Below are 14,979 nucleotides of genomic sequence, written 5' to 3'. Positions count from 1 at the left end.
AAAACTTCCTTTGCTCGTGAACAGATCCAAAGTGGTGTACAAGCTTACATGTAGTGGATGTAACTGCACCTATGTCGGTCAGACAGTCCGACATTTAGCCACGAGGGTCGATGAACTCCGCAAAGGGGACTCCCCATTAGGACAACACTTGTTAGAATGTAATAAGGAGGTAGGCTGTACTGCTGAGCTGAAGTCAGAGATTATAGACCAAACAGCCAACACTCATAAGCTACTCCAATCCTCACTTCTCAAATTCTTGTAGTGCTATGACGTTTTTCATATTTCAAAAACTTAGATTTTAAAAAATTACAAAACGTTGAAGATATCAATCCTGTTATTGGAATTCGTGAGGGTACTCTCAGGGTGTTGCGAATCTTTCCTTTGAATATGGCTGCTCGTGAGGGAATAAAGTATATTATTTATTAATATATATTTTGTCGTGTCGAGTTGCGTGTGCTTATTGAAGAAACGTAACCTGTACCTTTTAACCTTTTAGCCTAATTGTTGTGATAAACTTATTAAATAGATTTGTTATGTTTGATGTTTGTGCCTGTGTGTGGAGCGCCCTCTGAGGGATTTTAGAGACAGGTCTGTCAAGTGGCTTTCTGTGGGGAGGTGGGGAACTGGAACTGGCTTGAGAAGTCTGGTGGTGCGCCGCTGAACCTACTGAGCTCGGGTGAGATTGTTCCTTGTTTTTGATTTTTAACCTTTATGCTGCCTTTTAACCTTTTAAATTAATTTAGTTGTCTTTTTTTTTTTTTTATTTGCTGATTTCTAAAATTCCCACTAACCGCTTATCATGGGTTAGTTCAGTCCCCTGAAGTCCAGTCAAAATCCTTTTTTTTTTACCTTTATGCTGCGTCAAGATGAGGAAAAACAACAAAGAGTGTACAAGCAAAGATTGCTTAAAACCTTCAGGACTGATAAATTGGATTAAATGTGATTGTTGTTCTAGTTGGTATCATATCAGTTGTGTAAAAATTTCTCTTAGCGACTCTAAGAAAACCCAATGGTTTTAGTGTCCTTTATGCGTTGATGTAAAATCTGTTAATAAAGCAACAATAGGTAATGATTTAGTGCTAGACAATTATGTTAATACAGCCATCTCAAATGTCCGAGTACTCAAGAGAGTACCAAAAGACTCGCGTGTTCCCTTGGCGGAAAATCTGTCGGACAAAATAAATGACATCGTCTACATGTAGAAGATGTTACAAAATGGCTAATTTTTTTAACGTCGTTCTTGTTTTTTTTGGAGCAACCGAAAAGAAGTGGACGCAAACAGACCACAAGCATGAGCTCTTTGATAAATAAAAAAATTCGAGCAAATGACGTGTCACTTCCAAAACCCCATCCCCAAGTTTCAAGCCCGCCTCTGAGTGACCTCGAGCAGAGAATAAAGTTAATAAGTAGTAAGCTCGATGAAGGAAATGTAAAGGGAGGAATAAGGCTTGCTGCTTCGGATGACAAAATAGCTCCTTTTTCAACTGATAACTATCAAAAATTGTTATCTAAGCACCCACAGCGAGCCAAATTTGCAGCTCCAAATCCAGAAAAGTTGGATAGTTTTTTCGTAACCGATTTCGACCTATACAAAGCGATAATGTCCTTTCCAATTGAATCAGCAGCAGGTCCTGATAAAATATTTCCTCAAATTTTTAAAGATCTTGTTAGTAAGTCGAATGGCAGTGCAGGACTTAATTTTCTGAAATCGCTTACTAAGCTGATAAACCTCATTGGAGATGGCAAAATACCGGAACCACTAAGACCTTTCTTTTTTGGCGCAAAGCTTATCGCCCTCATAAAAATAGACGGAGGGTTGAGACCGATTGCCATAGGCAACACGCTGAGACGTATCGCGTCTAAATGCGCTGGAAGCAAGGCCCTCTCCGAGCGACAAAATTTTTTCGGAAACGTACAGGTAGGATGCGGTACCAAACGAGGAGCAGAAATAGCTGCGCACTCGTTTCGAAACCTAATTGAACGCGACGACAATCCAAAATGTACTGTTCTTTTAAAACTAGATTTTAAGAATGCCTTTAACTCTTTAAACAGAGAAACAATGCTGAATCATGTTTTTTTCAAATCGCCCCGAATTATATAATTACACCCATTGCGCGTATGCTAAACCTAGTTACCTTTTTTTACGGAAGCTCTGTCATAATGTCAGAAGACGGAACTCAGCAAGGTGATCCTGAAGCCTCATACACTAGTCAAACAGTTGGAGTCGAAAATTAACATCTGGTATTTAGATGATGGGAATTTAGCCGACGACTATAAGGTAGTACTCCGGGACCTTAAAAACATCCTGAAATCGGAACAAATTTACGGCCTGAGCTTAAACACTGAGAAGAGTGAACTTTGTTTTTTGGGACCGACTACTAGTACACAGTATAATTCAATTTTAACACAATTTCGAAAAATATGCCCCAAAATAAAAATAAAAACAAAAGAAGAACACCTCATTTTAGGATCTCCAATCGGCGAACTTTGCCGAAAAGAATTACTCGACGAAAAAATTAGGGAGCTTGAAAAAATCTCGGATGTCATTGACAAACTAGACGCCCATTATGGTTTTTACCTCCTGAAAAATTGCTTTAGCATGCCAAAACTCCTATATTTTTTGCGTACGAGCCCTTGTTTTTTGCAAAATGATTTTTTGGAACGCTACGATAAATTACTAAGAAATTCGTTATGCAAGGTCACTAACGTGAAAATGGATGATAACCAGTTTTTACAAGCAGTTCTCCCGGCAGCCAAAGGTGGCTTGGGCGTTTCTTCCGCTCGTCTACTCGCTTTACCCGCTTTCTTAGCCTCAGCAGTAGGAGCGAAAGATGCCTTGAGCGAAATCTTTGGTTTGGAGCATGTGGATGGAACCTATGATGATGCGCTTAAACGGTGGTTTGACCTTGGAAAAATTGAAATGGCTCCGGAAAATGAAATCCAAAAAAATTGGACGGAGCCAATTTTTGACAGCGAAATTGCAGACTTGATTTTACGACTCGAACCAACGGACGTGAAAAGGTTCAACGCGTTCCAAGATAGATTTGGATCCCAATGGTTGAACGTCATCCCCTGCAAAAATTTAAGGTTGAAACTGTCGAACCAACAACTCAGAATTGCGATAGGACTTCGATTAGGATCAAAAATATGCGAACGGCATAAATGCGTGTGCGGAAAAGACGTTACCGAGGATGGTTGGCATGGTCTTTCTTGCCTCAAAAGTGCAGGGAGATTCTCTAGGCATTCAAACCTGAATGCCCTTATAAAGCAGAGTCTATCATCTACTCACATTCCGTCTGTTTTAGAACAACGACACCTCTACAGGACCGATCAGAAGCGACCAGACGGTTTGACGCTCGTTCCATGGGCTGATGGTAAGCAGCTCTTGTGGGATGTAACGGTAGTAGACTCCTTAGCTCCTTGTAGGATTAATGCCGGGTCTGTTTGTAACCCTGGTACGGCTGCCGCTGAAGCGGAAGAGCGAAAAATTGACAAATATAAAGATCTTGTAAATGATGGATATCTTTTTCAACCGCTAGCTTTTGAAATTCAGGGCGCGGCCGGCCCCAGCGCAGAAGTTTTTTTGAGCAAGCTTTGTAAGAACCTAAGCATATGCACTGAGGAACCCAGAGCAGGCAGCTTTTTAAAACAGAGAATCTCCCTGGCAATACAGATTGCGAACGCCGCTTGCGTACTCGGAACAATAAATGACAAAATAACTTTCGACGAAATTTTTTACTTGTAACACTTGTATATTATATTATCTCGTGTCGAGTTGCGTGTTCTTATTGAAGAAGCGTAACCCGTATCGATTTTAAATGAAAAGGACTTAAACACTTGACATCTTCTTTTATCATTATCACTTCCATATCTAGAAAATTCCAAGGATTTTGACTGGAATACATGATGAAGGGACTCATGACTGTAACCTCGGTTACTATGATACTTTTGACCTTCTGATTACCGTATCGAGTTTAATTAGAAACACATCAACACTAGTCATCTCCTTTTATCATTATCATTTCCTTATCTAAAAAATTCCGAGGATTTTGACTGGATAATGTGATGAAGGGACTCCTGACTGTAACATCGGTCACTATGATACTTTCGACCCTCTGATTATTTTAGTAAAGAAAAAAAGTTGAATAGCACTTTAAAATGGCACATGTTTGTTGCTGAGGTTTGTATTAATCATCCGAACGAAACATTTCTCTCCTTTTTAGAGAAACTGCATAATGGTAGGGTCTTCAATGCAGCCATCCAAATGTTATTATGAACTGCTTCAAGTCGAACAAACAGCTACTGATGATGAGCTGAAGAAGTCGTACAGAAAATTAGCTCTTAAGTTGCATCCAGGTAAGATGTAAAAAATACTGAAAAAAGAGGTTCTAGAATAGACCACAGTCTCAAAATTGCTTAGTCAGAAAAAAGTGGATATCAGAGGCTTAATTTTAATTTTCGTTGAAATATAAATTCATTTTTTTGAATGTAAGTCGTGCCTCAACTTGTTTCAGACAAAAACCCTGATAATGAAGAAGCTCAAAAGCTGTTTCAGGAGCTTCAAGAGGCATATGAAGTATTGAGTGATCCACAAGAACGAGAATGGTATGACAGACACAGAGAAGTCCTTTTGTATGGAGGTGATGTTGCATTTTAGAATTTATTTAACTTAGTTTTAAAATGGCAGGATGACATAAGTTCTGTTTGCAGGTGATGATTACCAAGATAAGCTAACTCAAAAACTCTTGAATTACTTCAGACGACAATGCTTCAAAACGTTTGGAGATGCTGACGACGTAAGATTTCAATAAGTTACCGATGATTTTATCGAGTCAATGAAGAGATGTCCATTTCACTCGAAAATTGATTTCAGGATTTCTATGCAGTGTACCGGAAAGCATTCGAAGAAATTAGCACAGAAGAGGCCAAATTTCCGAGGAACTCAAGCGACTACCAGAACAAGAAGAGTCAGAAAAATCGCAACGTGGATGAGGCACAGAAACCACCTGATTTTGGCACTTCGTCTGACAGTTCTGAAAAAGTTAGGTCTTAATACGTGTAATCGCTGTATTTTCTAAGTATGAGTTGTACTGATTGTTTCTAAACTTCTCACGAAAGTTTATGTACTGCTATAAAGTGGGCAATATTTCAACAAAGCTTAGTCTAGATCCTTGATCCTACGCGCTTTGAACTGAATTTAAAACTGCTGGAGTGTTTGGAAGACGCTTTTAGATGATATGTGAATTAGAATTGTTAATTATAATAATAATACAGATTGTTAATATCAACTATTCTTATCTAAAAATTTTATTCAGTCAATGGTTGCAGAATGGCGACAAGGCGTTTGGAATCACCATCATTCATCTCAGAAAACAAGAATTTTTCTGAATACAAACGAGATCTGGAGAGATGGTCAAGATTGACGTCAATCAAGGCCGAATTGCAGGCAGAAACTATTATTTATATGTTGCAAGATCATCCGTCTCGTATTAAAGAAAAGATCGATACAAATCTCAGCGACGAATTTGTTGAAAACAAGGATGGAATCCAGTTGTAACTTCAGTTTCTGAGTACTATTTGTGGTGATGACGATATCAGTGATGCATATCGGAAATATGTCGCTTTCAAAGCCAAAAAGCGCCCAAAAAGTGAGCAAATGAACGAATTCGTTGCTGAGTGGGAAACACTTTATTACAAGTGCAAAAATGCTGATTGTGAACTTCCAGATATCGTGCTTTCTTTTGAGCTCCTGGAAGCAGCTCAGTTAGATGAAAGAGAGACACAGCTCGTTCTTACCGGAGTGGACTATCAAACTGGTAAAGTACAGAGGAAACTTCTCAAACAGATGAACGCCTCTTTGAAGAAGTTAAAAGGAAAACTTGCTGTATTTACTGATAATAGCTCGGTGGATTCGCAGCAAGTCATCAAAACGGAATCAACTTATATCAGTCAACAAATGGAAACTACGTTAGTTGCAAACGGCTGGAAGAAGCCACTGAAATGTAGTCATTCACCCACAAAACGTTCTGATCAGGGGAAGAAGTATCTTGGAAAGAAGAATTCTCTTAGAAGAGACGGAAAACCGATAAAGTGTTTTGCTTGTAAATGTGAGAACACGACCACCTGTACGTGCACACGTGTTTATCATTTGGCAGATCAATACAAGAAAAACGGCGACTACAAAAATTCAAGTTACCAGAGGAATGATTACAAAACCACCTCGTTATCAAGTGATGCTAGATCTGATCTTGGATTGTTTATGTCTGTCAATATTCCTGACATGGAAGGTTTCCAGGATTCCGATTAACTTTGCCTGGTTTCTTGGAATTTTTCTGAGACGTGCTACTTCACTTCCGGAAAAAGTTTCAGAATGATTCTAGGTTGTGCTTGTCTAACTAGGAGGAATGAAAATGGATTTGTGATTTTTTTCTCGTGTTTGAGTTATGATCAGAAGCAGAATTTCGAAGTGTATGATACTCAGAGGGTTTATCGCTTTGGAGGCGGAGAAGTGCGTCACTCGAAATACAGCGTGAAGTTCCCGTGCGTCATTGGCGGCCGTTTGCTCAAATTGAGAACAAATCATCGAAGAGGATCTGACAATTCTCCTTGGCAATTCTTCTTTGAAATTGGCATGCACCGTTATTGATGTCGTTCTGCGGAAGTTTTCATTTTTCGGCAATGAAATGGACTTGTCAGAAGAGCCATCAGGCCATTTCAGCATAGAAATATCGCCTCCACCGCAGCAATTACCAGAAACTGCAGTTAAATTAGTTGCAACTAGTAAAGAGTAAACGGAGAAAGAAATATGGCGTCTACACCACTATTTTGGACATGCATCAGTCGAAAAACTCACGGGACTGCTCAAAAACGCTGGGAAATTGAGTACTGAGGCGAAGGGTTTCCTTGAAAAAATTCGTGATTGCGAGAGTTGTCTGCTTAACGCTAACAAGAAGCCGAAACCAAAAATTGCCCTTCCTCGTGCTACTGAGTTCAACGAATAAGTCAGTTCGGACCTGAAAGCTTATGGCAGCGAAGGAAAATATGCCTACATTCTTAATGCTGTAGATCTGTTTTCGAGGCTCACCGTGGCTATGTTCATCAACAATAAGGATTGCGGTATCTGTTGGTGAAGCCCTCTTGCGTTTTTGGATATCCCAAGCCGATCCAGGACCAGTGAAAACACTCCATACTGATAGAGGACGAGAATTCCTCAATGAAGAACTGACGTCTATTGCAGAATACCTCCAAATCAAGCAGACCTCTATTGCAGCATACAGTCGGAATGCCAATGGGTGCAACGAGCGTAATCATGCCGTGGTCAACAGAATGATAATCTAAATGTTAACATCTGATCCGGATATGAAAGCAGAAGTTGCATTAGCTTGCTGAATTAACGCTTAAAACACCCTCCAGAACGTAAACGGGTTCTCTCCTGCACAAATAGTTAGTGGACGGAATCCGAAGTTGCTCACACTTCTCTCAGCGGGTCCTCCAGGCCTCGAAGAGGTCTCAGTATCAAAAGCACTGGCCCAGCATATTGATCATTGAGTCAGAATCCGACTGTTCTCTCATATCCGCTCTGAAGGAACGTATTTTCAAAGGGGCTGGAGATATCAGCGTTGGAGACTGGATTTATTACAAAAATGCAAGTATATGGGAAGGTCTTGTTAAAATACACTCTCAAGACGGTAAATTACTTTATTCAGTGCGTGCAAACAAACTTCTGACAATAAATTCTCACCATGTTATGTTAGCAAAGGCTGACGACGTTTTTTGGCGTAAGAAACGAGCCTGTGGAATTATCTACTGAGAAGACAGCTACATAAAATCGTGTTTCTGATGTTCAAAGCAATCGAGAACCAAGAACTGTAACCTCTGACCCATTAACAGAAGCATTGAGTGATGATTTCGATAATCCAAGTTCGAGTGATTTGCCTAAAGTCAGTTGCGATTCAATTAAAGATTCCGTTCTCCTTGAACCGACTAATAAAGCGCCTGAAACACCAGTAGAGTCTATGGTTTCAACACTCAACTATGTTAATTTTTCTTCATTGAGTGCATAAAATATGAAAAAGAGCGATTTGATCCGATTCAAACTTGAAAATTCAGATAAATTCATCACAGCCAAAGTTCTGAGTCGAGCGGGTAAGAAAATCGGAGTAAATCGTTATTGGTGGAATTTGGCTGATCATGGCACAGGTCACGTTCTTCCCGAGAATTTAGAGCTGGTAAACCAACTACAGAGACAAGAAAACCTACCATGCACTGACACCTTTTCGGTCAATGTTCCACGCTGGCTTCATGGAACTGTCGTGATCAAAGAAGCAAAAGAGGCTGAATTAGCTAACTTTGACAGATTTGACGTTTACGACGAAGCATCGAGCGTTGGCCAGACGTGATTAGGCCTTCATTGGGTTGTCAACGAAAAATTACAAGACGACAAAGTTATCACCAAAGCCAAATTGACAATTTGGGGTGATCTTGAGGACTCCTCCTTGTTTGCGAAAGATTCCCCAACTGTGCGGAAAGGAAATATCCGAATTTTGTTAGCAGTAGCTGCGAAAAACGACTGGTTGATCAAGTCCAGTGATGTCACAAGCGCATTTCTCCAATCTGCGCCTATTGAGCGTAACGTCACACTTCAGCCACCGAAGGAGCTGAGGTTTCCAGGGATACTAGGGCAACTGAGATGGCCGGTATATGGACTATGTGACGCTTCACTGACGTCTATTGCAGAATACCTCCAAATCAAGCAGACCTGTATTGCAGCATACAGTCCGAATGCCAATGGGTGCAACGAGCGTAATCATGCCGTGGTCGACAGAATGATAATCTAAATGTTAACATCTGATCCGGATATGAAAGCAGAAGTCGCATTAGCTTGCTGAATTAACGCTTAAAACACTCTCCAGAACGTGAACGGGTTCTCTCCTGCACAAATAGTTAGTGGACGGAATCCGAAGTTGCTCACACTTCTCTCAGCGGGTCCTCCGGGCCTCGAAGAGGTCTCAGTATCAAAAGCACTGGCCCAGCATATTGATCATTGAGTCAGAATCCGACTGTTCTCTCATATCCGCTCTGAAGCAACGTATTTTCAAAGGCGCTAGAGATATCAGCGTGGGAGACTGGATTTGTTACAAAAATGAAAGTAAATGGGAAGGTCTTGTTAAATTACACTCACAAGACGGTAAATTACTTTATTCAGTGCGTGCAAACAAATTTCTGACAATAAATTCTGACCATGTTATGTTAGCAAAGGCTGACGACGTTTATGGCGTAAGAAACGAGCCTGCGGAAACATCTACCGAGAAAACAGCTACACAAAACCGTGTTTCTGATGTTCAAAGCAATCAAGAACCAAGAACTGTAACCTCTGACCCATTAACAGAAGCATTGAGTGATGATTTCAATAATCCAATTTCGAGTGGTTTGCCTAAAGTCAGTTGCGATTCAATTAAAGATTCTGTTCTGCTTGAACCGACTAATAAAGCGTCTGAAACACCAGTAGAGTCTACGGTTTTTAACACCCAACTGTGTTATTTTTTCTTCGTTGAGGGCAATATTCGCATTTGGGATTGATAACGATTTTGGTTTTCGATATGTTGGCCTGCATATCGAGCAGGTTGCTAAGGATATTAATTTGGACCAGAATCACTATTTAGAAAGCTTAGAGGTATCCGATTTCCAAGAATTGAGTAGCGCTCAACTGGAAAATGAGCATGCGCAGATATGCAATCACTTTTCCGGTCGGTGGTTGGAAAAATTACAAATATCAGTTTTACGAGCCGTTCGGACCTGTGTTTTTATGCCAAAAGCATGAGCAGCAAAGCAAGTACGGAAAGCTAGAGTTACAGACGTAAAATCTGTCATCACGAAATTGATTCTGGTGCAGTTATTTGGCCAGAGAATGAGTATTTTACCTTGCTTTGCTTTTACGGACTGTAGGAACCTGTACGAAGCTGTGAGAATCACTAAACTGGTCGATGATTCGTGGATAATTACTGACATCTCTATGATCAAAGACGCACTGAGTTCTGGTGACATTACTGAACTTCGCCATTGTCGGAGTGAGAGAATGCTTGCGAATTATCTGAGCAAGAACGGAGCTTGCGGTAATGAACTGATGGAAACCATGAAAAGCGGAGTTTATAAGCTGACAGACGACGATTGGCTGTGACCGCTGGTTGGGCCAATGTTAAATATAATAATAATACAGGTGCTGACGACTTGCTTAATATGATAATTTTTACAGATGTATGGTGTTAGTTGTTTGTTAGTATCATCTATTCTTATCTAAAAGTGTTTTAATCAGTCAAGAATTTTCTGAGACTGAGCGGCAAATTATATTGTTTTATTTGAGGTAAAACAAAAAAGATGTGTTTTTTGTTCAGGTGAGGGAATTCTATTTGTGGTGGGAGTGTTTCTCCACCAGACGCAGTTTCGTCTGGGAGGAGGAGTTCAACACGAGAGAGGCACCCAATGGCAAAGTGGCCAAATTGATGGAGAAGGAAAACAAGAAGTTGAGAGCAGCTGCGAAAAAAGAGTGGAACGAGAACGTCCGAGTGAGTCAATATTCATTACATAAGTGAACTCATGACATTTAACGCAGTCTGTGAAAATATTGCACTTTGATCAGTGGCGTGATTCAAAGTACTGTTATTGTATGTTGTTTGTATTTGTTGTAAAAGTAATATCTAATTCAATTCTACCTTCAAAACGTGGATCTGGATTCTGAACGAGTTCACTCTCCCGGTTTTCATTTAAATTAGGTTGTCAAACTTACATGCAAAATTGCTGAACCGATATATGCGATATTGCTGCACCGCAGAAGATTTTTAAAAATATTAACGGAAGGTTTCGATATTTGTAATGAATTTGTATGCGTATTTATTTTGCTACGAAATAATTTGGAAGTTATTTAAATGCCAAGTTTGATTTAATCATGTCAATAATGTTTAGATGCTAGTTTCTAAAGTGAAGAGACGAGATCCGCGAGTGAAAAAGTATCTGGTAATTAATTTCATTGTTTTGCTTCAAACTTTGTCTAGGCGAAAAAGAGGTCACGTTGTTTCTTTAATTTATAGGAAGAAAAAAGAATAGCCGATGAGAAGAGAGAAGCTGAAAGAAAACAGCGGGAAATTGAGAGGCAGAATCAGAGAATTCAGTTAGTTCCTCATTACTGTATTTTTTGAAAAGGAATTGATTTGTATTTAGCACAGAGATTTCGAGTGATTTCAAATCAAAGCAAGGATTGCACAGAATGTTCCAATCGTATTCTTCAAAAAAAAACTACAAAAAAGTGTTTTTTTTTCAAATATATGTAGTTTTTTGTGCGTGGTGTGTATGTGTTATACAAGGATTTGAAAGAAAAACTAGAACTTAAGCATATTTGACAATCATAGAAAAATAGGCAAATTGGAAGCGTTTTTTTGTGCAAAAATAACCAGAAAAAATTTTTTTTTTGAAATAGTATATACCCGGAATACTTAAGTAACTGGAGTAAAATTAGTTTTTCAGGTTGTGAATAAAAGTTTCCCGGCTTATCCTTTTTCTATAAACAGCCTAATATAAGCGTGCTCGCTCGATATTGGACTAAAAATGAAACATTTCTAACCGGTTGTCTCGTCGCTGGAACACCTTTTTGTATTTTTTTCTTGTTCGATTAACGAATGAAAGGGTTTTAATATGATATATCACTCGACCGAGTCCGATGATTATTGGTGGTACCTGATTTTGGCTGGAAAAACAAAAAAACTAAAAGGCACCCGATTACAAAGTTCCTGTCCATTTCAATAGTGGGAACAATTATGGTTACTGGTAGTAAAAACTAGATTTCTAATCCGTTTTCTTAAAACTAAGGTCGTCCATGGCTTTGCACTTGGTCTTTACGGTAAAATAAAACTTATACTAGTGTCATAAACTCATGTTTTTCGCTTTTAAAATTTTTGTAGACACGTTTCGTATTTTTTTTAACGAAAAACCCAAATGACAAAAAGGATAGCCGGTTACTATGCAAGTAGCACAGAATGTTGTGACCATGTTGTCTTCAGAAAACTACGGTTTCGAAAGTTTTTCTTTCCAAATTTGTGTAGTTTTTTCTGCTTGGTGTGATAAAAGGATAAGCAAGTAAAACTAGTTTTTGGAGTTTTTTAGCTTCACTTTGGGAACTGAGAAACAAAGTGAAGCTAAAAAAAACTCCAAAAACTAGTTTTACTTGCTCAAAATCAAGTTTTCAGGTCGTAAATCAGGCATAATTCAGCTGTTGTAAGCCTACTCGCTTGCTTAGTTCGCTCGAATTAAGGCGAAAAATCGAATATTTCAACCCGATTTTTCTCGACACTGGGAAATTTTTTGGTAAATTTTTAAATTTGGTTCGAATCACGACTGAAAGGGCTTTAATATGATATACCACTCGACCCAGTCCGATGATTATTGGTGGTACCTGATTTTGCGTGGAAAAAAAGGTAAAAAAAACACACACCGAATACAAAATTCCTCCCCTTTTTTCAAATGGTCGGAACAACAGAAGTAGTCGGTTGCTGTGGAAGCAGCGTAGAATTATCTGACCAAGCAACTTTTTTTAATTTCAAAAATAAGAGAAAAATTTAAAAGCGTTTCTGATTTTTTTTTGAACTTTTAGCTATTCAGAGGAGACTAAATTCGTCAATGAGCCATAAAAGTCAATCAATAATCCCAGAAAACGAAACAAATCAGACTGAGGGGACTTATTTGGTTTTTCAGAATCCAAATCACCATGACCAATCGGGTTTTATTGTGATACCACACTTGAGGTTGTCAAAATTAGCTGGAAAATTAAAAGAACGGACCCTACGCCATAGCCCCCCCCCCCCCTTATCAAGAGTGATCGGAACAACTAGGACAGCGTTGAGTTTATTACTCGAGCTTACGTGTCAGTGATATGCATTGTGAGTAAGCATTGCTCGCCTTCCTCAATCAACGATTAGTGAGAGCAAAACTAAAAAAGCTTACGGGGGTGCTTATTTTTTTTGGAAAATTGATTGTATGGTGGTTTGTTTCACTGAATCTTTCGCACGGAGAAAAGTATGACGTATTTAGGGAACAACAAGCAAGTGTAGAGGCATACAAAGCATCCGTAGCTGCGGCAGCTAGTGCGAAAGCTACAGAAGCGGAGGCGTTAACATCTGCTACTAAAATTGCACATGAAGATGACACTTCTGATTCCGAAGCAGAAGAAGTCGCGTACATGTGCGAACTGTGCGATAAATCTTTTAAAAATGAAAACAGTTTTTTGAACCATCAAACTTCGAAGCTGCACTTGAAAATGGTTGAAAAATATTCAGCCGAGTTAGAAGAAATCTCTGAAAGTGAAATTGATGACGATGATGAAAATGATGTCACAGAAACTGATGGTGTAAATAATACGTCAACAGAAAAAGAAAATGGAGCAAATTCTAACCAATCGGAATCTAGTTGCGATGAAAACGAATTCGACCCAAATGAACTCAAATGTTTATTTTGTAATAAAGACTTCAAAACTATGAATGCAAAAGAAAGTCACGAGAGAAGTAAGAAGCATAGAGATATTGTGAAGAAGGCGAAAATTGAGATGGAAAAAGAGTTGAAAGTAGCGAAGAGCTCAACTGTCAAAACATGCGCAAATTCAGACAGACCAATAAAACAGACTGAAACTTTGGATGAAAACGAGGATCACGGTGATAGTCCAAATGATGATGAGTTTCTGCATCGGTGAGTTTCACTCTTGTCAATTTAGAAATAAATATTATCTAGACTATTGTTTTAGTGAAAGCTGAAAACATTTTTTTGATTTTGAATGAATGCTGTAGAAAAGGCAGGTGGCAGTTTATTTTCTTTTTTATATAAATTCTTACAATTTTTTTTACTAAGGAGCTCAGTGTTGGGTGTACCTCCAGTGTAATAGCCCAATTTTTAACATCTGTTTACCCTGTCAAAATTTACTACTAAAAAGGCACTTCGAACAGTATGTCTTTAATTAGCTCTTGTTCTAATTTTTATTTTGATTGCTCTGAGATATTTGTAAAGTTGTCAATTTAGTTTTGCCGAGAGTGTGGATACTTCCAACGGTAAAAACTCCAAAAAGTCGAAAGGCGCCAAAATTCCAGAATTAGACGAAAATGATGACGATGGAGACAAAACAGTCGAGACAATTGAGTCAAAAAACGGTCATATCAAAAATGAACAGTCACAATCTCAAGCAGGTGAACGAAAACCCAAACAGAAGAAAAAGAAAAGTAAAAATAAACCGGTGAGTTGCTCTTTAAACATCGGGGTTATGACCAACAATATTCTGGACCAATAGCTTCTAAATTTAGTTTATAATTGTTCATCAGTAACGAAAATACAAAAGTTTGCTATACAGGCTGCTTTCTTTCGACTAAGCGATTCGAAGAAATAAAAGTTAAGCTATCAAATTATATACAGAAATTGTCTTGTTGCAGGACCTTGTCTCCAATTCGAACAATACAGAAGGTGGTTTGACGTGTGCAGTCTGCAAGTTCGAAGCGCCCTCTCGCAACGGTCTTTTTAAACACCTCAAAGACACAAAACACGCCATCATCAAATGAAATTTCTAATTCAAGTTTCACATTCTTCCTTTTTCTCAGTGAAATTTGCTTTGGAATGAAGAAATTTAGCTGCAATGAATCTTATTTAAGATGTCATAAATCTGATTTTTTTGTCATGGTTTTCGATGTCAGTCATTTTTGCCTCGTTAGTTTTTAGTAAGCTAGTAATTTTGAAAGTGTCTACTCGATTTACCTGGAGAAAAGGATTTTCTAGATTTGGTTTTGGTCGACTTTTTTTAGGGTGAAATAATCAATTTCCCGAACCCAAAAATATAGCAAATCAATTTTCTGCGCAGCTTTTTGAGCTCTTTTGTGAAGGTTTTGACTTGGATGTCGCGTTTTTTTGGGTGTGGTTTTCCCTAGAAATTGGTATATATTTACACCTTTAGATAAA

General features: G+C 38.7%; 2 protein-coding genes across 5 annotated transcripts in view; one reads left to right on the top strand and one right to left on the bottom strand.

The window, feature by feature from the left end:
* Positions 1-14,979, bottom strand: part of LOC134851561 (ranBP2-like and GRIP domain-containing protein 3) — a 315,621-nt gene that overhangs the window by 80,316 nt on the left and 220,326 nt on the right. The window lies entirely within an intron of this gene.
* Positions 497-14,651, top strand: LOC134850991 (dnaJ homolog subfamily C member 21-like). The gene is made up of 11 exons (XM_063866855.1): positions 497-527; positions 4,225-4,356; positions 4,515-4,640; positions 4,711-4,796; positions 4,874-5,041; positions 10,392-10,562; positions 10,960-11,010; positions 11,085-11,164; positions 13,078-13,728; positions 14,056-14,266; positions 14,460-14,651. Exons 2-11 carry the CDS (start codon positions 4,236-4,238, stop codon positions 14,583-14,585), a joined length of 1,791 nt encoding a protein of 596 aa, XP_063722925.1. The 5' UTR covers positions 497-527; positions 4,225-4,235; the 3' UTR covers positions 14,586-14,651.

Source organism: Symsagittifera roscoffensis, chromosome 7, assembly GCF_963678635.1.
Source record: "Symsagittifera roscoffensis chromosome 7, txSymRosc1.1, whole genome shotgun sequence".
Lineage (NCBI taxonomy): Eukaryota > Metazoa > Xenacoelomorpha > Acoela > Convolutidae > Symsagittifera > Symsagittifera roscoffensis.
The sequence above is the reverse complement of the archived record's forward strand: the minus strand, read 5'-3'. Positions and strand labels throughout refer to the sequence as shown.